This window comes from Pseudorca crassidens, chromosome 13 (assembly GCF_039906515.1).
Source record: "Pseudorca crassidens isolate mPseCra1 chromosome 13, mPseCra1.hap1, whole genome shotgun sequence".
In the NCBI taxonomy this organism is placed as follows: Eukaryota; Metazoa; Chordata; class Mammalia; order Artiodactyla; family Delphinidae; genus Pseudorca; species Pseudorca crassidens.
The window spans coordinates 79,052,513-79,077,869 of record NC_090308.1 but is presented as its reverse complement, the minus strand read 5'-3'; the positions used below and the strand labels follow the sequence as shown (position 1 = coordinate 79,077,869).

General features: G+C 43.7%; 1 protein-coding gene across 4 annotated transcripts in view; it reads left to right on the top strand.

The window, feature by feature from the left end:
• The window catches only part of KCNQ5 (potassium voltage-gated channel subfamily Q member 5), a 582,471-nt gene that overhangs the window by 491,707 nt on the left and 65,407 nt on the right, over positions 1 to 25,357 (top strand). For 2 of the 4 annotated variants that reach the window (XM_067702786.1, XM_067702783.1), the window contains 3 exons: positions 8,844 to 8,938; positions 13,284 to 13,310; positions 18,177 to 18,233. In XM_067702786.1, the coding sequence (XP_067558887.1) occupies positions 8,844 to 8,938; positions 13,284 to 13,310; positions 18,177 to 18,233 (179 nt within the window). The remainder of the gene's footprint in view (positions 1 to 8,843; positions 8,939 to 13,283; positions 13,311 to 18,176; positions 18,234 to 25,357) is intronic. The other 2 variants (XM_067702784.1, XM_067702785.1) reach the window with 2 other exon arrangements.

Here is a 25,357-nt window from a genome sequence, read left to right as displayed (position 1 = left end):
GAGCATATGAAGTAGTAAGCATATTGTTTGAAGCTAACTCATAATACATAGGTTGTTCAGCATTTAATCTTTGTTTCAGTAACTCAGGATTTGCTTCAGCAGTAAAAGGAACGCTTCTCCTTCTGTCATCCATACCTTTTGGGGGTAGAGCCACCCTAGAATCACAAAATATGTTTTCCTCTAGATCCATGCTGTGAGTTCGTATTTAATTATAGACAAGATGATTATGTAACATCCCTCCATGCCAGGCAGCGGATGCCCCAGACCTGCAGAACCAGAGGGCTCAGGGCGGTGACTGAGGTTCCTGCTACAGTAGCAGGCCCGTTGTTCCCACGCACCTTGCAGGTTCCAGTCGGGGGTGGAGGGCAGCAACCACGACACAAGACTCCGCAGCCTCTGCCTGTGGCCACAGGGTGGGGGGAGGCAGGGAGGGGCTACATCGGGAAGGAGACCCCTTTGTATCTGTGACTAAATGAGGGTGTTAGTGTTTAGAGCAAACTGTTCTGTGACTCCTGACCATTGCGCATCACGTGTAATGCACACCACTGAGAGGCTCTTGTTTTAAAATTTCCGGGTTTTAAAGGGGCGCCAAAGATAAAGTAAACTTTGTTTTCCTGAAGGAAAGATCCCTGAGTCGTAGGAGTTTAAGATCTGAGGCCGAATGACAGGGCCATGACAGGGACGTCACGCACGCCGGGGTGCACACAAAATGCCCCAACAGAGAGCCTCCACCCTTTGGCGCTTCTTAACTGCTTATGAGGTGTCCCCACACTTGTTTTTATCTTTCAGTTGCTCTTTAACGTATTCATCTTTCAGTTCTGGAAGAATGCTTTCCAGCCTGTGAATGCAGAGCTACTCCCTGGGTTCCTTGCATGCATTCGGGCAGCAAGCCCTGTCCACACAGGGAACCAGTGGTACACCTTACACATACCTAGGCTGCCTGCTCTCAGGAGCGTGACCGTGCTGTTGGCATGGATAAAGTTCAAACTTATTTAATATCCTCGCAAAATTGTTTGCTAGCTTTTTGTACTGTATGTTTTCTCAATCAGCATGTACTCAAAGTACAGCCACTTCTGTGTACAGATCCTTGATATTTCTGGGTATAAAAGGGGACTGCATCAAAAAAATCTTAGACCATCGGCCATCCTGTTGGAAAGTGAGCCCTTTGAGGAATTTCTGAGGCGTGGATCCCTTGTGATGACACAGAGCTTCCAGCTCTGCTGCCCAGAACAGTTGCCAAGAGCTGCAGGTGGCTGTTTACCTTTAGAAATTCAGTTCCTGGGAGGCACCAGCCACGTCTCAGGTGTTCAGTAGCTATACACGGCTACTGGCTATCATACTGCACAGGACAGATACAGAGAATAATAGGAGGGACTTTCTGATCTATCTCATCATTATTAAGTACCAAATTGTGCCAAAAAAAAAAAAATTTCCAATTGAATGTGAAAACAGATTACCATTCCTCCAGGCAGTCTTTGGACCAGAGGCATTATACCAACAGCCTTTGGCCAACAGCCAAAGCAAGGCAAGGCCTTCCTGAGCCGTAAAAAGTGAAGAAGCTGATTGTAAAGTTTACTTAAAGATCTAGATTTTTATTTTATAGAACTGAGTTATGTAATATATATTGTGATCAATAATTGAACTTGTACCAAGGTAGGTAACTGTGGAGTGAAATCATTATTTTTTTTTTTTACTTAAAACTCTAACTTATGTGTTGTTCTGAACAAAAAAGAATATAAAATGAAAGGCTTGAAACGTTCAAAAATACCTTTAAATCTAATCATAGTTTCATTAATTACCAATTTAAAAAGTGATTGTTCCTCTGTCCAAATGCAATTTATTAGACATAAGAATAATGATATAGTTATTAAATGTATTCATTGTTTTTCCTTGCTGTAACCCATAGCCAGAAGTCAGGACTTTAAGCTTTAGATTATAGATGTTTATTTCAAGGATGCTTTAGATTAAACAACAAGCCTCATTTGCTGATCCATGCATTTTCTTACCCAATAAAACTGCCTTGGTTTGCTGATCACACAAAGCATCAAGACCAAGACCAGTCTTGTTTGTTTGGAGCCAGAGCCGCTGTCTTTGTAAAGGGCGCTGGAGATGCCCAGATTGCTTTGTCGTTCAGTCGGTGAGACAACTAAATTAACCAGCATTTCAGGGTTTTAGGGAAAAGTTTGAAACCCCAGCAGCTTGCAGTAAACTCAGTTGTGTCAACATCTTTGCATGATTCATTTACATTAACTTTTCCTTTCAAGCGGAGCAGTCTAGGAAAAGAAAGCAGCCCTCAGTAACGTTGTGGATACGTGCCCCAGTGTCACCACTTTTATTAATAATGCCTAAGACTTGCGAAGTGCTTCTATTCACAAGTGTGCAGAGTGTTTCTGCTACATTATGTCCCTTGATCCCTAGGACAAGCCTAGGGACTTGGCAAGAGGTAGGACTCAGGTCCCTGGTGTCGGAATCTGAATCCAGCACTCGAAGCCTCATATATACATCACTGAAGCCTGGGGATTAGCATTTCAAGCTCCTTCAGAAGTTCTGTGTGAGCGGTTTCCTTCTAGAGAGGCTGGTCCAGTTCAGGGTGGAGCCAGGGTGCTTTATTGGAAACAGAAACAGGGGAATTAAGTACAAGTGTGTGAAATGAGTGCTGACAGGTGGGCTTATTTTCCTGAGGGAAGAGAGTAGAAGATGCTGCTCTGGGGAAATTAGTTGGCCCAAAAGAAAAACAAATTATGGGGCTTCTCTGGTGGCGCAGTGGTTGAGAGTCCGCCTGCCGATGCAGGGGACACGGGTTTGTGTCCTGGTCTGGGAAGATCCCACATGCCGCGGAGTGGCTGGGCCCGTGAGCCGTGGCCGCTGAGCCTGTGCGTCCGGAGCCTGTGCTCCGCGACGCGAGAGGCCACAACAGTGAGAGGCCCGCATACCGCAAAAAAAAAAAAAAAAACAAATTATGTATTGAAACTTCGGCTTCCTCTAGTGAAAGAACTGAGCCTTCCAAAGTGAGGCCACTAAAATAAACTCAAGCCACATATACAGAGCTTATACAGCCTTTGTAGTAATGCTTTAATCATGAATAAGGACAGATTCAGAAAAAAAAAATTCCTAGATGTGGAAAACATGAGAGCAGAAAAAGAAGAAAACAAAAAAGGAGATAAAACTGTGAAAATCTCCCCCAAAATAGAATAAAAAGGCAGAGATGGAAAATAAAACAAAAAACAGTAGGAAAGTTGGATGACACTTCCAGGAGATCAAATATTCAGCCAACAGAAGTACCTCAAAAAGAATACAGGGAAACTAAGTGTGGAATTTTATCAAATAAGTATTATATTCCGGTTCCCCAAAAATGAAGGGCAGGAGGGGCCACAGTAAAAGGCCCCCCAAGGACCCAGCACTGTGAACAAAAAGCTTCACACTGAGGACGCCCTTGTGAAATATGAGAACTCCTGAAAGAAGGGATCCTAAATGCTTTCTGAGCAGAACATACCCAAAGGGTCCAGAATCTGGATTGCATGGATTTCTCATTAGTAACCTTAAAATTAGAAGAAGACAGTGGAACAATACTTTCAAAATTATGGAGGAAAATTATCTCCAACCTAGAATTCTATATTCAGCCAAATTATTCATGGCGTATGGGAGTAACATGAAGACTCTTTCAGATATGCAAAACCTCAAAACTTACCTACCATTTCCCCATACTCAGGAAGCTAATATCACATCTTCTTTATCAATGCATCTACCGATGGACACTTGGGTTGCTTCCGTATCTTGGCTGTTGTGAATCATGCTGCAGTGGCCATGGGGGTGCAGATACCTTGTTTTCATTTCCTTTGGATATATACGCAGAAGTGGGACTGCTGGATTATATGGCTGTTCTATTTGTAATTTTCTGAGGAGCCTCCATGCTGTTTTCCTTTGCACTATATATACACAGTGGAATATTATTCAACCATGAGAAAGAAAAAGTTGCTATTTGCAACACACGGATGGACCTTGTTATTATGCAGAGTGAGAGAACCAGACAGAGACAGACAACTATTGCATGGTCTCACTTAATGTAGAATCTAAAAAAATTTTTTAAGTCAACCTCCTAGAAACAGAAGCAAAAAGTGTTTGCCAGGAGCTGGAAGGTGGGAGAAATAGGGTAAAAGGGTACAAACTTTCACTATGAGATGAATACGCCCTGAGGCTGTAATGTGAAACGTGGTGACTATAGTTGATAACAGTGTTGTATAATTGAAATCTGCTAAGACTGTAGAACTTAAATGTGCTCACACCAAGAATAGGTACATGTATATGTATAACTGAATCACTTTGCTGTACACCTGACACTATCACAACATTGTTAATCAACTATACTCCAATATAGCAATAAAATAAAAAGTCTTTAACAATGCATTTCAAAAAATAACCCAAAACAAACAAGCAAAATGTTCTCACACCAAAAAACAAACAAGCAAATAAATACGTGAGATGATGGATGTGTTAATTACCTAGATGGGGGGAACCCTTTCATAATGTGTACATATATTAAATCACCATGATGTAAGCTTAGAAGATCTCACAACTGTATATAGGTCAGTTATACCTCAATAAAGCTGAAATGGAAAAAAAGGAAAAGAAAAACAGGAGAAGCTACTTGGGTAGAATTAATCCTCCAAAACAAAGAGATGAACCCAGAAAGGAAGGAGACGTGGTGTCCCGGGAACAAGAGATCCCACCCAAGGAGGAGTGAGGGGACCTCCAGGCTGTTGCTGAGGGGCAGTCCCAGGGCCAGAGATGCAGGCCGGAGAGCAGAGAGCCGGAGGGAGGGTGGCAAGGAGACACAGCTTTCGTGATGTATCTGACAAGTGGGATTTTAGAGTTCTGTTGGAGAGTTCAGGCATGTTTTCCTCCTAGGTACATAAAGGCAAATCAAGACATTAAAATAGGGCAATACTAGCTCCAAGAAAAACCAAAATAAATTACACGGGAAAGAAAAAGGTAGTCAGTGGTACATCACATTGCTGAGCTGGGAACAGTAGTTATGGGGTCAAAGTAATGCAAACACTAAGTAGTGTTCACTAACTAAACACTTAACTAAAAGTTAACTAAAATTTACTAAAAACTGTTGGTAGGATGAGATCAGGGGAAGGTGTGTACATGGCTATGTCACTATCTTCCATGGTAAGAAAATGAAAAACCCCAAAGAAATATGAGAACAATCCTTAAAAATAAGGATTCTTAAAATTAGAAACAGAAGCTATAAAAGTTGAAGGGGTTGCCACTGAGGAACAAAAATGAGTGAGAAGTAAAGTGGGGAAAGCGATATTACTGGTTTTCACCCTAAACCTTTTCATTCTCCAGCTTCTTAAATTCTGTACCTTGAAAAACATCATTCCATGTTGGTTCTACCTTTGGATGCTCAGCTGGAATTAAGGTTTCCAGAAAGGGTCAAATGCGCCATAGCTGTAACGCTCCAGACAAGGCAGACTAAATACTCCCTGAAGTCACTATACTGACATTGCGCTTATAGCTCTAGACCAAAGTGTGAACTTGTTCGGCTACCTTGAGCACCAGGGTCGCAGAGTAAGTGGTGAATTCGGCTTTCCTGTTGCTTTTTGGTGACTTTTCCTTGGGAGTGTGTGTGCCATGTAAATGAAATCCCTCTGGGCACTTTCTCTCGCCAACCACTGTGTGATTTTAGCTTCAAGTAGAGGAACGTTGGCTCCTCGATCACATGGTTGTGGCCTTGGATTCAGCTTCCAGAAGCTGAGGGAGAACTGAGGCCAGGACAGAGTGATTAGAGGGTGAGAATAATAGGTACCCGCTCCACTGCCACTCGACTGCGGACTGGTATCAGCCCTGAGGGAGATGCCACTTGCCCTCTGCTCCTAACGAAGGGAATAAGAGCTTAGCTGTTGAGATCAATGTGATTGAAAAAGAGCAAGAAGCCAGATCTCATTGTTAAGAAAATTTTCAATTTTCTAAGCATGGCCACTTCTGCCCCCCGTTCTTTATAACTTTGGCAGGTAATGTCTTGGTCCCATTTTTGTCGTATTGTTGTTTGGGATTTTTTTCCCCTGATATCCAATAATGCCCAGGCCTGCTGTGTGCTGCTCACTTCTACGTGAGTCCTGCCTCCACAGTACCCAAGTCCACATATATCTGGTGCCTTCTATTAAAGTTGTTTAATTAAAGCAGCACTGGCGGGGCTCTGGCCTTCACTACAGAAGAAGCTGCGATAATAAACCCATGTGTCTTTATTGATTACTCTGAATCACTCTGTAGATTGTGAGTGCACAGCACTTGCCAAAACTAACATTTCAGGATGATACGATGACAACTGCTTTGTTCTCTGTAAGACGCCAAGATGCTTAGCGTACGTTCTGAGGGATTTGTAGGTTCAGCCAACGTGAGCCGTGTGATGAAGGCTCCAGGCAAGGAAGCTGGCTTCAATTATTTAAACCTTCCTTAATAATATAAAAACCCTCAGGTCCTACCACATATCTTCCTAGTTTTTTATATCACTTCTTGAACATCTTATTGAAGTATAAGGTGCGTAGGGAATGCAGCACAGACCCTAGAAAACTGCGCTGCAGTTGTCACCAGCAGCCGGTGGTCAGCACCCCATGCACCCTCGCTCCACCTCTGCCCCTGGGGGAGCCGCCCCGCTGCCTTCTAACTGCGGGGATTGGTTTCCCTGCTTTTGTCCTTTATGGAAGTGGCGTCACACCACAGGCACTCTTTTGTGTCTTGTCCCTCTCACGCAGCAGTATTCGTGTAAAGCTCGTCCACACTGTTGGGTGTAGTTACAGTGGACTGTTCCTGTGTGCTGATCCACTGTGCTAGCAGTCCACAGCTCACCCATGTATGGGCCTGCGGACGGCTGCTTGAGCATTTCCAACTTTGGTTTATTAGGAGTACTGCTGTTTAGACACAGAAAACAAACCTATGGTTACCAAAGGGGAAAGGTACGGGGAGGGATAAATTAGGAGTCTGGCATTAACATGTACACACTACTATATATAAAATAACCAACAAGGACCTACTGTATAGCACAGGGAACTCTACTCAATACTCTGTAATTGTCTATAAGGGAAAAGAATCTGAAAAAGAATAGATATATGTATATGTATAATGGAATCACTTTGCCGTACACCTGAAACTAACACAACATTGTAAATCAACTATACTCCAATATTTAAAAAAAGGGTAGTGCTGTTTAGACTCACAGATGGAGAGAACAACTTAGTGGTTACCAGTGGGGAGAGGGAAGAGGAAGGGGCAAGGTAGGGGTCGGGGATTAAGAGGTACAAACTATTATGTATAAAATAAATAAGCTACAAAAATATATTGTACAACATGGGGATTACAGCCAATATAACTATAAATGGAGTATAACCTTTAAAAATTGTGACTTTATTGTATACCTGTAACTTATATTGTATACCAACTATACTTCAGTAAGTAAACAAATAAGAAAATTCATATTAAGATTTTAAAAACAGAGTAGTGCTGTTTTGAACATTATAGTACACATCTTTTGATGAGCTTGTGTAAGCATATTTGTTGAGTATACATGCAGGAGTGTGTAGCTGTATCATAGGGTATATATACTTCAGCTCTAATAGATACAGCCAAAGTTTTCCAAATTAGTTATGTCAATTTTTAACTCTTTTTTCTGCACGCGCGTATTCAATGTATTGTCAGGGAAAGGAATATTATTAGGTCACTGTTTTCTTCATTGTAGCTTTCAAAATCATGAATGATGGTAAGACAGCAGGGGCATGACCTGTTTGTATGAATTAATCACACAAAATAGAATGTTTTGATTTATGAATTATAGTAAAAATGTTCCTCTCAGGAGAGTGGCGTAAACACTTGGTCACTAGAGATGTTTGCAGACCTATTGCAAAGGAAGAGATTCACCAAAATCTCTATGGAAAGTAAGTTCAGGCAACCTCTGAAATGGACAGTTGAGAGGGACGCTGCTCCAACAACGGTCACCCAGCAAAGGACCGTGGAGGGATTCTAAGACCAAGAGCCAGGCAACCTGAGGCGGGGTCTCACCTCTGCCAGCCTTGTGTTAACCTCCTAATGTATCTGAGCCTTCAGTTTCTCTTCTACACAATAAGGGTCATAAGGGTCTTCATCCACACTGTGGGGATTACATGAAAACACTTTGTGTTATATATATATCAGGTATAATTATATGACGTACACAGAGCTTGTGTTTGACATCCAAGAGCTACAAACGTGTCCTTAGACCCCAGCATTAACTTCTTACATGCTTTCGGATCGTATTCCTGAGAATACGTTTCCCCACCTTGTTTTAGGCCTGCCTCTTATCTCCACCTTCATGGTTAGCCTTAGGAGTACCATATGGTTCAACCGCAGCGGATCTCACTACATCATTAACATGCCCTGGTGGTCATCAGTTTACTAGCTAATTTACTAGTTGCCTTATGGATTTCCAGGGTCCTTTGCCTCTATCTTACAAGTGGTGATTAAGGGCACGCAGTGGCTCCCGGGATGCACAGTCAGTCCCACTCGGGTAGCTCACCTCCGACGTCTCTCCCTAACCAATCCCAAAACTCCTCTGTGTTATGCTTTGTGGTACTTCTGCTTCTGATGTGAGTTATTTTGAAAAGCAGTTCTATGGATGTGGTGGAGCGTATTTCACAGCCAGGCGAAAACACCCAAGCCTCTTCACCCTTCGGACATTTATCAGGGCTGAACATGGCAAGGAAAAGATGCTTAATCTGTATTAATTTACTAATCTCCCTTTTCATTGCATTCTCTCTCCTCCTCTCTTTTGTTTTTCTTTCTTATGTCCCCGCGTATGCCGCGTGCAGTGCGTTTGGCGTAGTTATGCAGCCGACGAGAAATCTGTCTCCATTGCAACCTGGAAGCCGCACCTGAAGGCCTTGCACACCTGCAGCCCCACCAAGTAGGTGTCAGTGCGACAGTCGGGGCTGTAGTCGCGTTTCCTTAAGTTTGTAAAGCAAACCACACATGCACACACACACACACACACACACACACACACACACACACATGAACAGGTGTCGATTCGGGGCTTGTCTTATTCTCTGTTGCTCTTTGAAAGATTCAAAGCTGTTTGGTAACAGCTCAGGTGCAAAACTAAATGGATTCTGTATCATTCCTCACCATCCACAGACTGGGCTTAAATATGAAAAGAATCTGAACTCTATAGAGATTTATTTTTACTATTTCATGCTTATTTTCTAATATGTCATTTCGTAAAGCCCACCAGAATTCCTCAGGTAAGTGCCTTGGTTCTTGAAAAACAATGACTGTTTAAAACTCCCCGCCATCCCCTGACCCCAGGCGGGGCTGCTTGGGGAGCATCACGTCTGCACATTTAAGTCCCTTAAGGTCATTTCTCCTCGGGATCCCCTTACAGGATGGGCCTTGAGCTTTCATTTGCAGATTAAACCAACATCAGCAGCGAAAGGAGAGACGAGGTGGAGTACAGTGAGGTGACAGGGACCACTCAGAGTACAGCTTGGAATTAACATTCCAAATTTTAAAGAGATGTTACTTCCATTCACATTTCATTGGCCGAAGCAGGTCACCCAGCTGTGCTTCAGCTCGGGGGGAGTGGGGGGGGACCAGGAGGGAGGTGCAGCCCCCCTGTGCCTAGAGGGGAGGGGACTGGAAAGGTCATGCACAGGCCTGACGATTCCCGCAGCATCTTTAATTCCCAAACAGTCCTTAGTCCCAGAAGCCTGGACTCCAGTTCAGCTCGCAGACTAAACCGTAATCACCATTTAATGAAAGAAATCCTCAGTAAAACACAAAAAGCAAGTAAGCCAGGGGCAGCCCCCCGTGAGTCATCCGCTGGACCAGTAGTCGGTCCCCCAGGTTGTGCAGAGTTCTCGGATGGCTCAGCTGACTTCATGCGTTTGAGCACCTGCTCTTTCCTTTCAGGGCCCATCAAGGCCTTAGTCCCAGTGGCTTCACGGGATTGGAGGCAGCTGACTAGTGTGACTCAGAGAAACCTCTTCTTACCAAAGTGCAAGAGAACCAGCCGGGGAGGCCCTCACGGCCGGTTCTCCGGAGCCGCCGCCTCCAAGGAGGTCTGCGGGGCCATTGTGAACTCACAGGATCTGTCATTTTGCTTCCCTGCCCAGCCCTGGGGCTTGGCTTCCCATCCACAAGGCGAAGGACCAGAGCTGGCCAAGGTCACTTCTGACCCTATGGGACACACCTCCTAGAGGTCAGGGTCAAACCTGCGCCAGCACCTGCGACAGAGATTCATTGACCCCAGGGTGTTAGAGCGGGTGCGGCCTAGTGTACATATGGATGAGAAGTCGCTTTGCATTTAGAGCTTATAATGTAGGGAAATTCCCTTTTTGAGAATTAGACTCTAAGGTGTAGTATTTTAAAACAAAAAGGGAATATAACTCGTGTGCCATCTGTTCCTTGAGGGTATGAATCAAAAACAGGAACTGTATGGAAATTGTACGTCTCGTCTTTATGAAGGTTGCTAGGTAATGTGTAAAAAGGCTAGTGGGAAAAAAAACAAACAAAGAAAGTTCCCAAGTGACAGGAGCGCGTGGGCTATTATTTTATTATATGTGATTATTTGGCTTCCCACTTCCTGCAGTTTTTGGATTAAAAGTCATCCTGCAGCCTGGAAAAACTATTCAATAATGAGTCAGATTCTCCCAGTGCATAAACTATTCTTTTACTCCCGTAATTCTCTCTTTTCTCTGTTGTTTTCCCTGTTTCTACTGGGGACGGGGGTGGAGGAACCTGTATGCGGACACCTGCCTCCATCCTGTCCCTCTGTAGCTACCAGGCCTCAGCCCCACTCCCCTCTCCCTGCGCCCTGCTTAGCCTCTGGGTCTCGGCCTTGTTTACTGAGGAACACGGCTGTTTGCCCAGGAGTGACAAGCAGTGTCCCTGCACCTCTCCCTTCAGCCATAGTTTGCTGTTCCAAACCGCAGTGATTCTTAATCTTCGTTGTTCTTTGTTAAACCATTAAGAACATGGTGGTAATTATGGACTCTTTCCCAAGAAAAATATTCAACGCATAAAAAATCAAAACTCTGCCTACAAATTTTAATGTATTCACAAACTCCCTGAAGCCAAGTTCAGAACCTTTGCTCTGGAAGCAATCCCGCTTTAATCAAATGTGTAGGTTTGTGAGGAGAATAATTTACAGTGACTTAGAGGGTTCGTTTTACATTTATAACTAACTGGCTTAGCGAGTGCAGGGTGATACAGTAAGAAATAGACCAAAACTTCTTCCTTACATCGTGTATTTCCTATAACGTTCGGGGTTGAAGAACTTCTGAAGGGAAAGATCGTTCACTCATCCGTGCGTTCGTGCAGTCAGTGCTCATTGAGCACAGTCAGAGAGGAAAACTTTCCCTCTGCCCTTCTGGGTTCTTCTCTCTGGTCTAAGAATTAAATTGACATGAGACAGATGAACAGGAGAAAATCAAACAAGAGTTTGATAACAGGTATACACGGGAGAATCCCAGGAAGACTGAGTAATCCCCCCTCCCGTTAAACACCATCTTCAGCTAAAGACAAAGGAGGATGTTGCGGGTGCTAGTTTGGGACTCAGAGGGGAGAAGGGCAGTTCACACGGGGATGAGGAAGCGGGTGTTTCCTGGGCCAGAAGAGAAAAGGGACAGAGTCCCTCCAATGGAGACACTCTCAACCTCCAGGCCCTGCTGAGTCCCCACCACGCCTGGCCCGTATTCTTTACAGACCTCTCTGGTGACAGCTCTATTCAGGGGCAACAGGCACTTTACCTCAATTCTTTTAGGCAGTTAAGGGAGCGAGAAGAAAAACTTCCTGAGACTTCTGTCTCTTAAAAATGATTAGCCTGAATTTATTCTCATGCCAAAGAGACACACTTTGGGGTGCCAGATTTTTGGGGTGCCACATTCTGCTCCCCTACAGCACCGACTGTGTGCACAGCACTGTTCCAGGCACAGGGAATGCAGCAGTAGAGGAGAAAAACCAACAGAATCCCAGGCCTCGGGGAGTGTATATTCAAGAGATAATAGGAAGAGACAGTAAAAATAAATAAGCAAAATATATAATAGAATAGATGATGGTAAGTGCTAAAGAGAAAAATAAAGTAGGGAAGGAATTGGGGGAGCGTTCGGGGCTGCAATTTTAAACAGCTGGTCAGGGAAGAGATTGTATTACCAAAAGCAGCAGCAGCATCGATGACATTATCAGTAAAAACACCCACCCGTGCTCTCGTCCCCCCAGTTTAGAGATACAGTGGGGTGCACTGACTGCACGTGCTCATCCCAGGGAATAGGGTGGTGTGACAGCCGTGCGGGGTGCGAGAGGCCGTGCTGCTCAGACCTGCTGGACACTCTCCTTTCTGGTCCAGTTCGTCTCTCACGTGCACTTTGGAGGTCTTAGCAGTTGCTATTTCCAAGTTTTGTTTTAACAGCGGAAGGATTTAGAGAAGGAACTCACTTCTTGATTTTCATCTCAGAGGGAGTGAAGGCTATGCAGGGGTGAAGCACAGGTAAATGTGCTATTCTGGGAAATGAGTCAGATCGTCTGTGAAGCTTCAGGGAGTCGTCAGGCTCCTAGGGTGCCACGTGGTACCTTAGGGTTAGAATTCAGAGATTACCAACTCCAGCGCCTTCAGTTTATTCATAAGAGCACCGAGACCCACAAGAAAGCAAGACTCCCGCCCAAGGACACAGCGTATTTGCCAAGAGCGGGGACCCCATGCCATGTTGCATAGACCTGAACGTGCCCAGGTGGCTTATTAGACAGACCACCCAACACTGAGCTAGGTTGTCTGTGTGCCTGATGTCCTGCAAGGGCATTCAGACTTTGTACAGCACAAAAACAAAATCTGCCCCAACAAGTGACGGAGACACAAGACCACGGTCACAGATGAACTAACCCAGATTGAGTCTGCCTGAACCACAGGGACTCCAGCTTCAGCACAACCCGCACCACCCTTCTAACGGTCTCTGCTGATGCCGGTTAGACCAGAACCACTTTGCCTAAACCATGGATAACTTAGGCTGATGAAGAGTCTATAGTTTTTGGTCACATGCGGGCAGTATTGGTGCTGTGCTGTCTCGGGTCTGTACCACCAAGGATATATGTCAGAAAGTTGGGTACGTCCATGATAAAGTGTCTTGCTTGTATGGCTCTTGCTCAGAAAGGATTAATTAAGGTACTTCATTCCCCAGTCTCCAATTTGGTCATTATCAAGCGCTATAAATGTATTCACCATTTCTCGTCATTTTTCTTCTGTCTGCACGCACCTGGAGGAAAGAACAAGGGGAAGCATCAAGCAGGTTTGTGATTTCTGTTCTGCTTCGTGTTTGTTGATAAATCTGATGCCTAACAGATGTTTTAACTGCGTATCGTGTGAGCAAAATCAACAAATACAAGGCGGTTAAAAGGGACCTTTCACAAGATTGCCTGCAAAGGTTGCTGTTTTGTTGATTTTTTTTCCCCCCTTGGGAGCATAAGTGTCTTTCCCTAACTCACTCACTGCTTTTTACAATCTGCAGAGCATGGGATGTTTGGGGTAAAAATAATAATTATGGTCTTCGGTTGTTCCTTGCTACCGTTTTCCCAGACAGGAGTCTTACCCAAGTATTCAAATCCCATGAAGCAGGATAAGATATACTCCCCTTCACCAGGGTCCTTCTTTTAAAGTGAGAAACAGTATGGTATGGGGAGGGGGTAGGAGTGAGGGACAAAATGAACACTGTGTCCAGGAGGTAAGAACACTCTCTGTGCAACATCTCCCGCTCATTCAGAGCTGAGGTCTACTCAGGTGACCTGATCCAAACGAATAGTCTCCCTTCCTTTAGGAAGAAGGTAATCCTCCTGGACACTTCACCAGATCAGCTACGCTGTGTGGTCATTCTTTCGTGCCTTAGAAGGAAATAAATGCTGTATCAGACTGAATAGCAGAAAACTAGACCCAGAGGGAAAAGGAGCTGAAAGAGAACATTTTAATCTGGGTTCCTGAGTGCCAGGGAAGGTCTGGGTTTGGGAGCAGAGCCCTGGAGGACAGAGCAGGCGGGTCCCAGCACAGGTGGGGTGACGGGGGACAGAGGCAGAAGCAACAGGGAGTCCCAGACACCTGGAATTCCTCTCCACAAGGGACACAAGGCTTTTCCTGTCATTGACACCCGTTCTAGTAATGAGGAAACACAGGCAACCCCTGGCCAGCCCTGGGCAGGGGTTGTTCCTTTAGCTCGGTACTGATGTACTAATGACACGTTTCTTCATGTCCTGAAATCAGTTTTGAGAGTTCTCTTGAGGTGATGAGTCTCTGGGTCATCCATTTCTGCATTATCTCAGTTAACACTTACAACGCTTATGAACCGAAACATAAACGCATTCGTTTACGATGGGAGGCGGGCATGGTCAGACGCACCCACTCCTCCAGGGTAGGGAAGCCTACACAGGAGGTGGTGGTAGAGACCCTCCTCTTATGTGGCAGATAGAGAGCAGAAGGCATGGGCTATTCCTGGGTGGTATTTCCAGAAAGTTTTAATAGCTTGAAGAGTTGCTCTTCTCCATTTTAGAGAGATTTGTGCCCAAAAAGAGGTTCTGGGCATTAGACCCTGGAAGAGGCAGGCTGAATAGCCCTGATTCTCTGGTCCTCCTTTGTGCAGACTCCACGCAAACCCCACCCTCCTTCTGTGTGGAAACTACTCAAAGAAAGTTAAACAAAATGAATTATAGCCATTATAAGCCCTTTCAGTCTCTTCGGGGACATTTGAAGTCTTCCTTGTCTTGGGAGCTATCCATTTACAGACTGTCTCAAAGAGGAACCTATCAATTTACAGTTAATGTTAAAGAAATAAATAAAAAAGAAAGAGGAACCTACCTCCAAGTCCTAAGGGCAGAGGCCCTCTTTGGCAGGGACTCTGCAGCTACCTGAGAGTCAGGTCACCTGTCTCGGTTTCATCCTCCAAAGGGGACATTTGCAAATGGTGTGGAGGTGTTTGCTTCAGCACAGCCTCCATGGCGGCACTAAGTGAGGGGCCACCTTGGGCTGGCGGTGATGCTGCACTTCTTCCTAGGCCACCCAAGCAGAGAGCACAGGCAGAACCCAGGCGGTCTAGCTGCCGCCCCTCGGGCCAAACACGAACCAGAAAGACTACAACCAAACGTTTTAAATGTCATGATGTTAAAATCTGTTCTGCATGCTTGGGACTGAGTCTGTCAAAGCTCACTCCCCTGTCGGCAGGTATACATGGAATATACATGGAACCATTGAGCTGGGCTATTGACTCAGAGAATCACACAGAGATTTCTGGCTTCTCTGTGGTCATTGGCCATTTGGCAGAAATCACCACGAACACACGGTGTGTTCGTGCGTGGCATGCGTGCCTTACTTCACGCTTCACCCACACACACTCGGGTCTGCTGCCTTCCGGTTACACATCACGTCACCGTGTGTGAAGCTATGACAGGGCATGTGCTCAATAAATACCCCTTGGCTGGAGTAATAAAATGCCCCTGACCTCCAGTACTTTATGCGAAGAGAGATAAAACACCAACAGAAGAGGTAAAGAGGAGGAATATAGAAAGAGAAAATGAAAAATTAAAAACATGTCAATAATCTGAAGGAAATAAGCTGCAGCCCCGCTTGAATATTACCTTTTCTTCCCCCTGCTGTGGCCCTGAAATGAACAAGACTGCCTAATGGATGCAGTATGTTGTAACAACAATAGCAACATCTCAGGAAATAACAAAGTTGCCGGCACTCCAGCAAATCCGCTCAAAGGAAGTGCATCCTAATGAGAATTCCCCCTTGGAGGAAGCAGCTCTGGGTCCAGAATATTGCCGGTGGGCGCTGGACCCAAGTTCAGATGGACTGACCAGCACAGCCCAAGTGCAGAGCCTTTACTGCTTGGGCCAAGGCTGTATTGATGTGATTCAGATAGACCAGCGTAGATGCGCTGCAGCCAACTCTGTTGTCCTCCAGAGCCTGCAATCTCATAAATACTTCCTCGGGAGGTGGCGTTGGGGGGGGTGGGGCGGGCAGCCGGTTTCTCTGTTCTGAGAGCTTGGAGGGTCCCAGATGTAGAAGAGTCTAATACAGCGGCCAGCGCCCCTCCGGCACTGGCGCCCTCCGACTGAGGGGCCAGGATTGTAGATCAGGCCTCTCTCTGCAGAATGGAGTGGGCACTGCACAAGCTCACGTACACCCCTGGGGTACTGGGTTCCCTGCTTCGGGACATTCTTGTTAGATTTTGTCTTTCTACACTGAGGTTAGGATATGTTTCCTAAAAATTCATGTACAGCATCTTGGGCTAAGGAAAGACACGCAGCCCCAAGCTGGTTACATGTTGTTTGTGACAGATCCAGAATTTTTCTTTAAAAATACAACTCGTCAGGGACTTGCCTGGCGGTCCAGTGGTTAGGACTTCCACTGCAGGGGCAGGGGTTCAATCCCTGGTCATGGAGCTAAGATACCGAATGCCACGCAGTGCGGCCAAGAAAGAAAAAAATCCAACTCAGCAGTCTCCAAAAGAGCTTTTTAATCTAGCTCAGCTGAACAGGAGTGAACATCCGTACAGGGTCAGGTGTGAATCCCCGTTCATCTCAACTGAGCCTGCTTTGTTCCTCAGCTGAAGCCGTAAACACAGCTTCTTGGGCATCATTTCACCATTCACTTGTTTCCCTCTATCTTCCCACTAAAACAGTTCTAATCTCATATGTGGTGGTAAATGGTGTCTATTGATTTATTTTAATTAATCATTCCATTAAGTAATTTTTCCAACTCATTTTTTAAGCTAGATGGTTCTCTGTTTGGGTATAAATTGTCACTTTCTGAGAAGAGAATCTACCTGTAAACCCATCCAGCTGGATTCAGCCGGTATCCTCACCTTTTTCTCTTCCTCCTTGACAAGGTTGATTAGGTTGTTAGTCATCACGATGGTACAAGAAAGCTTTTACTTCTTCCTACCTGTTAAGTTTTTATTGCTGCAGGTATAGATCATACATCAGAGATTTGGGGATTATCTGTAAATCTCATTGCTTCTGCTTTACTCTGTCTCCTTAATCAACACTTGGTGGCTATGTGCCTGCTTTGTAGTTAAACTGCCTTAAGGCACTTTATGAGGCACTAAGGGAACCCTGCTGGACTTCCTAGTAGGACTCTCTGAAGTTGCTTTAACAGGTACTTGTGAGGCTGTTACGAAGATGGGTATCTTAAAAGTTAAAGCATAAGTGATACTCTTTTATTACATTTCATCCTGTGCTGTGATCCACCAGGTGCTTTGCCGGAACTGCTCCTGAGTGCTTGCCTTTATTAGGTTCTGAGAAGTGTGAGTCTTGGGAGAGAATCTAGAACACTGATGGAAAACATTGTGTGCTATATTTCTTCTGCATTTATTTTCCACTGTTTACATTTTCTTTCTTCTGTGTACAGTGAATGATCTACATGTGTTGTTAAACTAAACTCAGTAAGACAAGACCGTTTTTCTTTTCTCAGTGTAGTCAGCTTGTATCCTTATTGGCAAAAGGCTAGGTTGTTTCAAAAACATTTTTTTTAAATGGTCTCTCCTTCTGTTCACCTTTATTGATAGAGGGAAAGGATTTAGTCTTTTAAAAACACATAGTAAGACTTAATACAAGAAAAATGCTTTTCTTCTTATATCCAACCTAGAATATTTTCTTCTGTCTTTTGGCACATGCGTTCTTACAACCGGTTATGAATCTTAACTACAAGTGCAGGCTTCATACAAATGAAGAATTTTTTTAATTTCAAAGCAATTAATGTTATTTATTTCATTGATTCCTATAAGTATTTATCTTCAAAAGTTCTGGAATATTTCACTCCTCCATCATTTATACTATGTTGCATTGTTATTTACTACAAAGGTTGCTATATCCTAAAATATTTATGTTCTTATTTTTGTGTGAAACAGATGCTAAGACATAGACTACCATCGTTTGGAATGCCTATGTCAAATCTGATTATTTCTACTTAACCATTAAGAGCACTGGATCTGTTTTGAGCAGCACAATTGAACTACACAGTTTGTCCTTAGTGTTTAACTAGTCCTTGTACTAACATATGAGAAACAATGAAGCCAAATGGCTTTGTTTTTCAAGAAAGACCACAAACCCCTGAGCACTTTCCTGGTGGTGACCACCTAGTAACTGCTGCTGTGTCTCCTCACTCCTAGTAAGGTCTGTAGTCATAAGCAGAAGCTCTTCAGAATACACACCTCATGGAAGCAGAGGTACCAGCATCCCGGCTACTGACATGAGATCTGAGAATGCCAACTAACCTCAGGTGCATGACCAGGTTACTCTGCCACCCTACTGAGCCCTGCTCAGACTCACTCTTCTAAGGACTCTTGAATGAGGTTTCCAACGCGCTCGTAATTCCCCTGCTGCCTGTTGCCTGCTTGGACCCTCTCAGCCCCGGGGACAAACAGGCAGGTCCGCGCAGCGCCTCCTGGTGGTGGGACGATGCTGCGCTGTGCACGCACTGGGTTGTCCTGGTTCCATAGGCATATTGTGCCAGAGGCGAGAATTTGTAGGATGCTAATCCTGTGAAGGGCTAAAGCCCTAATTAAGCGTACCAGTAACTCCAGGGTTCTGAGTCCGAGAGGATTCCCATGAGGATGTCATGATGCCGCCCAGTCCCTGGCAGGGATCATCCCGTGGTCGGCTGCTTCCCAGCCATTTGAAGTTGACAAGGGGCTGCACACCATCAATGACCACAGCAACCTTTTGGTTACTTTCTCCAAAGAGAGACCTCTTTGTTGTCTCTTGGGGATAATCTTTGGCAATCTACCTAAAAACACTGTTACGTAAACCTTCCTCAAAAATCATGTTCATAGGTATCACAGAAAAAAGCCAAAAAATAATAAAAACTTCAGTGGACTCGTGAAGAGTCTATATTTGTAATCAATGTGTGTTTTCAGTAACAGCCACCTAGTCCGTTTAATAGTCATCTAATCAAGATACTCTGTTGATTTCCAAAGGGGAAGCGAACTAGAAACATAAATGAAAGTGACGTTTTTGTAGGAGGACACAAGAACAGATCTTTGCCTTGGAAAAGGAAATTTTGTTTGGCTAAAAAGTTCTGGATTAGGATGTTATTCTTAACTGTCATACAATTATGTCAGAACAAAGACTGAAAACATTACATCTTTTTTTTTTCTAATTTAGTGTGTACTATGTTGAGTTCACTTTAAAATAGTTCTAGAGAATTTTTTTAACATTAGACATTGGCAAACATTCATGTACTTTAGAAGGACAAAAGGGGAAGAGGCACCTGGAACTCAAATATCAACTTAAGTGCCTTAAATTGTACTAATATTCAGAAAATAATATTATTTTCACTTTCCATTAATTCTTAAAGACAATATTAAATGTTTTATAGGGGCAATTTTTAAAAATATTCTTATAGGAGCAATTGTTTTTAAATATTTTGTTACTGTAAATAAACCATGGTGGATTTAATGCTGATACCTATTTTAGATTTTTTTACTTTTTTAGCAATTGAAATTTTTAAAAGAGCGAAAACTAAATTTCATGTTAAATGGTTTTATGATGTTTTTATCAGTTTCCTCTTCATTCAGTTGGCAAAGGAAAGAGAGATATCTTGAAAGCTTGAGAAATAATTTGATACTAACTAAACCCAACCTTCTATAGTAATTAGCATCTGTTAGTTCCAGAAAAGGTAATGGATTAGATAAAGTATAGTGAGAACACTTGTAATGGCAGCTCTGTTGACGAGCCATTCGTTATTCTAAATAAAGGTGCAGTGGTGTGTTCCTGAACCAGATCATCATAAATTTAAATGATGGAACAGATTGGCCAAAACTGAAAAGAGGTTTGAAATTTTTACTATTAAAAAAACAAGCTTGAAAAGAGTAGACACTTTGAGCACCATCCCTTTGAGGATTTGTTTAGATGTTGTGAGTTTTGGATGACATGGAGAACCTAGCCTGGGAATAAGAAGATGCAGCATTACGATGTTATTATTGCTATTGCTGAGTGAATCCACCATGTAATCACACATTGGTCAAGTACAGAGAGAGCCTTGCCTGATGGGATTGTCTTAAGAGCCCTGAACTGCTGACTCCCGTGTCAACCGCCTGCCTGCTCTCTGCATGTGCCTTCAGTCCGGCCGCTCAGCTGTGTCTGCCCTTCGGATCGGAGCTGTCAGCTGCATGGCCAGAGTGTTTATATCATTACCAGGACTTGCTGACCAGCACAGTTCATTGTTTGATGTGTTTTCACGTAAACACACACACAACGTGGTGTCTTTTTAGAACATCATTTGTTAAGCAACTAGGCATGGAAGAATCAGCGTTACTGTTCTTGTTACCTACACAGCACAGATCCACTCAACACATCTGCTGTTTGCACACTGCAGTTGGGGACAGTGGACGTGGCGGAAAGTGGAAGAGAAAGGGCCTCCACTTGGTCTCGGATAATCCGTATCTGTGAGAATGCTGCCTCCACGTCCCACAAAGGCTGCAGCCAGACTGTGGGCCTCAGACCCTTCCTGTCCACTGCTTCAGGCCTGGAGAACCCTGGGTCCCTCACTCTGTAGCAGCATCACTATTTTTTTAGCATAAAAATGGAAGTGGATTTTTTTAATATTTTTATTGGAGTAGAGTTGATTTACGATGTTGTGTTAGTTTCAGGTGTACAGCAAAGTGAATCAGTTATACCTATACATATATCCACTCTTTTAGATTCTTTTCCGATATAGGTTATTACAGAGTATTGAGTAGAGTTCCCTGTGCTGTACAGCAGGTTCTTATTAGCTGTCTATTTCATGTATAGTGTTGTGGTCCGAGCACGGGTTGGAAAAAGAATTTCCAGACATGAGGTATTTTAGAAGAGAGTGAGTTTATTGAGAACAAACAACAGAGATGGTGAGGGGCGCTGCGAATCCAGTGGGCCCACTTCCTGAGAGACCAGGGAGAGCCGACCCCCTTTGTGGGCTAGTAGCCAACCTTTATAGCCTCAGGACAAAGAAAATTCCTGCTGGCAGGATGGCATTAGGTGATTGGTCAGGAGGATACAAGGTTACTACATGGTGAATATTTTGCCTAGTATGGAGTCGGGGTGGGGTGGGTGCTGTCCAGTTTAGATTAGGAGAGACCGTGGCAACAGTTGCTATGGGGGCTCGGTTAATTCTGGAGTTTTTGTCCTGTGTCCTTGATGTAGGGTGTCCTTGATGCAGGGCTCTACATTCTCCCATCTTTTTATTTGTGGGCCAAATCTTTGGCCCCTTAACACCCTGCTCATGAGTAACTATCTGCCTATCCCCATCTCGGGCCATAGGAGCCCAGGTCACTGGGGAAAGGGGCGATGACCGTTCCTAGCTTCTTCCTGCTGGCCCGGGCGTCATGGGGCCCTGAGGCCCAGTGCCCGCTCTCTGTCAGGGTGTATTTACGGAGGGAGATGAGAGTCCGTGGAATGATAAGGCGGCTTGTCCCAACGTAGTCCTTGTGCCAACTGGCTGGTATCCTTGTTGTAGCACCACCTGGAATTGAATCTTTTGAACCTGTCGGGAGACGAACTTAGATAATGTGTTAATAATACAGGGGCCAAGCAACAAAACAGAGGATATCAGGATTAATGGTCCCAACAAGGGCAATAGCCACGTCCATATCTGGATCCCCAGAGAGGAGAGGAGGCTGGAAAGCCAGCTGGGGCCCTGTCCTGCTCTCTCTTTTAAATCTCTATTAATTTGATGTTTTTCTTTAGAATCTGAAGGTCCTCTTCAGCCTGGCCGGAGGTATTAATATAGAAGCAGCCTGTCTGGTTTAGTAGGGCACAGACACCCCCCGCCTCAGCTGTTATAACACTAAGGGCCCGCCTGCTTTGTAAAACCCCCTCGGACGGAGAGCCTGGGGCTGACTGCTGTTCCTTAGTACCTCAGCCTTCCGAGGTTCCTGGACCGTGATGGTGAGATGGAGAACACTCCTCTCTAAGAGGGGTACGCCTGCAAACCAGGAGAGCCCTCTACAGATGCTACATATTATTTCGGGCTGATCAAGAATTGGGTTATCATAAGCATTCCCCTCCCCCCCAACCCGTGGCTCGTTTTTGTCTCTCTGGGACAGGTCTTAAGGCCTCCTCCAGGAAGGACCCAAGTTGGGAGCCCCTCCTGAGGAAGCTAAATCCTTTGTAGTCATAATGGTCGCCTCTGGGACCACAGCAGTCATTGTGCAGGGGCCCCTCCAAAGTGTGGGAAGATCCAGATAGACCCCGTTACTGCATAGAGATGAAAATCCGGTGCCCCTCAAGGATACCCCCGTGTGGGTCCCCAGAGCCAGGCCCTGACCTTTTGGGAGTTTTCCTCTGGAAATAGACTGGGGTCCCACGGCCTAGGATTAGATTGGGAAGGCCAAACTCCAAGGAAGTAATCATCTGTACATAAAGGGGAGAATCCGGGCTCTGACTGATTATGAGTGTGACCGGGGGATTGGCATAACAAATTCCTGAATGTTAGTTGAATTATGTTATATTTTGGAGGAGAGTCTTGTCGGGAGGTTAAACTAAGTAAGCGTCTGGTGGTCACACCAATCCCCACATATTTAGTTCCCAATGCCAAGCTATTTATGGGGATATGGTCTTCATTAATATATTTCTTAGTCGCATTTTTCCTTGAATTTCCCCAACATAAAGTGAAATTACCTTCATGCAATACATCATATTCATCCTCCTCTGACCAGGGACCCCACTCCAGGCTAGTCTGATTAAAATTGAGGGTATAGTTACAAAGAAAGCCGTTTAGCCAGCCCAAAACGGGTCCCCATCCATCCAGCTTGCAGACAGTCCTTTAAATTATGTCTTTTCCAGTATGCATAATCCCCTGATTGTAGGTCTGGGGCATCTGATCTTCATCCGAAAACAGATTACTGAGATAAGCTTTAGAAACAAACTAGAGTGTCCTTTAATAATTCAATTAAACTTTTTAGCAATATAACATAACATCAAGGAACTATCTGAGAAGTGAGTCTCGGTAACACAGACCTTAATTAACAAAACTAGAATTTAATATTCAGTGAAACGTAATTTTTTTTTTCTCATTGTGAGGGCATTAACCCTGCAGCCAGGGAAGGCTTTACCCCATCAAATGAAAAACGAGGTTTGTCAGGGAGCTGGAAAAAGCCAAGCAGCCCTCTTGGATTTTCCATAGCCCTGACTGATTGACAGCTATTGTTTACCCATTTTAAATTCCCTGATTTAGGAATAGACTGTTGCCATGTTTTAAGGACATCAGGATGGCAAAAGTCTGGCAGTGAGGGGTTGATTTTTGTAGAAGCAGAATGAACTTTATCTATGTGTGCCAAGATCTTCATAGATCATTGTGAAATAATATTTATTTACCAAAGTAACAAAAGATTTTAAAAGTAAATACAAATTGCTTAAAGGCAAAGAAATTTACATAGTCTGTTATTAAAAGCAACATTCCAAGAAAACTTTGTTCTCTTAACAGAGAGAGAACGATATTTCAGCCTGGTCTCACTAAGCTTGGCCTGATGATTTATATAACTGATCATATAGGCTTTCTGCATGCAGAAATTTTTATAAGGAGTCTCAGACTGAACTTTTAAAAGACCTCTCAGGGCTAGGAAATTCACACCAAGGGCCTGTCACAGATTTCGCTTACCAGATCTAGGGGAATAACTCCCTTTTCAAGGTTCCCAAAATACCTTGAGATCTCTGTACCTGTTAGTGAGGTAGCCTTCCTAATTTATCTGATAAAGCTGCTGGGAACCTAAGAGTTTCCCATCTCTGGAGGAAGCAGACAGAGGCAAGAGGTAAATGTTTCAATTTTGCTCACAAAGGTATAATTTACCAAATTACCGTAAGTCAGAATTTGTTTGAGGGGAAGGTTTTCCTTACACCTGGAAAACAGAGATTCAAACCAGTAATTTTTCAGATAGAATGCAAATTTTCTATAATTATAGAAAATTATAACCACATTTACCAGTTCATTCAGTCCTTGCTAATTAATCCTTTTTGTTAACAGCTTTATGAAGCCATCAGGTTTTTCATTCGAATTCTTCAGTTTCTTACCAAGTTTGGCATTATAGTCTGAAAGTCAGAAACTTGTATTTATTCAAAAGTCCTTTTTATAAATCTTCTTGAAGAGGAAGCATTTTTGCAAAGGCATTAGAGTGAAACTGTAAGTGTCTATAATGACAAAAGACTTATGAAGGCATGGTAAGAAGGCACGTTTAAAATCTGATCACAATAAAATTAACAAAGTAACTTGGTTACTGTTGTGGAACACAGCACTTAAGGAAGCAATAGTTATTTACTTAGCCAAGGTAACAATAAAAGATTTCAAAGGCAAGTACAGAACAGATCACATAAGAGGTAAAGAAATTTAAAATCTGTTATCAGAGGCAGTTCAACATTTTAAGAAAACTTGTCCTCTTAACAGAAAGAAAAGCCGAATTCAAGTTTTGCACCAGCTTACTTCTAAAATTCATTTACTTAATTAAATTCATTATAAACTTAGTCCTGACCATGCATAAAACTCTTTCCTCAGGGGCCACTTTTCACAAAACTTTCTATCACTTTCTGTATCTCTCACTTTATTTTTCCATTCAGGAGCAGTCAACTCTAAATTAGACCTACTTCCTTTTTTCTTAATAAAATGTAATTCCATTCCTCATACCTTTTTTTACTAAAAACATACATCCTACTTTCCTTAAGCAACCATGAACTGTCCTTTATGTCAGCACTCTGTAGATTGGTAAACATACATCCAAATAATAATTTTTTAAGAATGTGCTTTCTTATAGAAAATATCTCAGTGTGGCACCAAACACATTTTTTAATAGTTCCAAACCTTTTGTTTCTCTGTAAAAGGAAGCCAATGTTCAGTAATTAATGTTTCAGTATCTTATTTTATTTGGAAATGGCCTAGTTATTTAATAAACTTCCATCCTTTCACTTAATTTAGCACAACTCTAAATGTTTTAAGTTGTCGAATATCTGGAGAGATTATTCTTAAGTAGACATTTCTAAAACATAATTATTCCTAAAAGGTTCACCCAAAACTCTTATCTCATTTGTATTTTCTTTTCTTAAAAGTTTCTTCACATTGGGCTTCCCTGGTGGTGCAGTGGTTGAGAGTCCACCTGCCGATGCAGGGGACACGGGTTCGTGCCCCGGTCCAGGAAGATCCCACATGCCACGGAGTGGCTGGGCCCGTGAGCCATGGCCACTGAGCCTGCACGTCCGGAGCCTGTGCTCCGCAATGGGAGAGGCCACAACAGTGAGAGGCCCGCATACTGCAAAAAAAAAAAAAAAAAAGTTTCTTCACATTGAGTTATTTTCATTGCTGACAAATTTGCAACAGATATAATAAGAT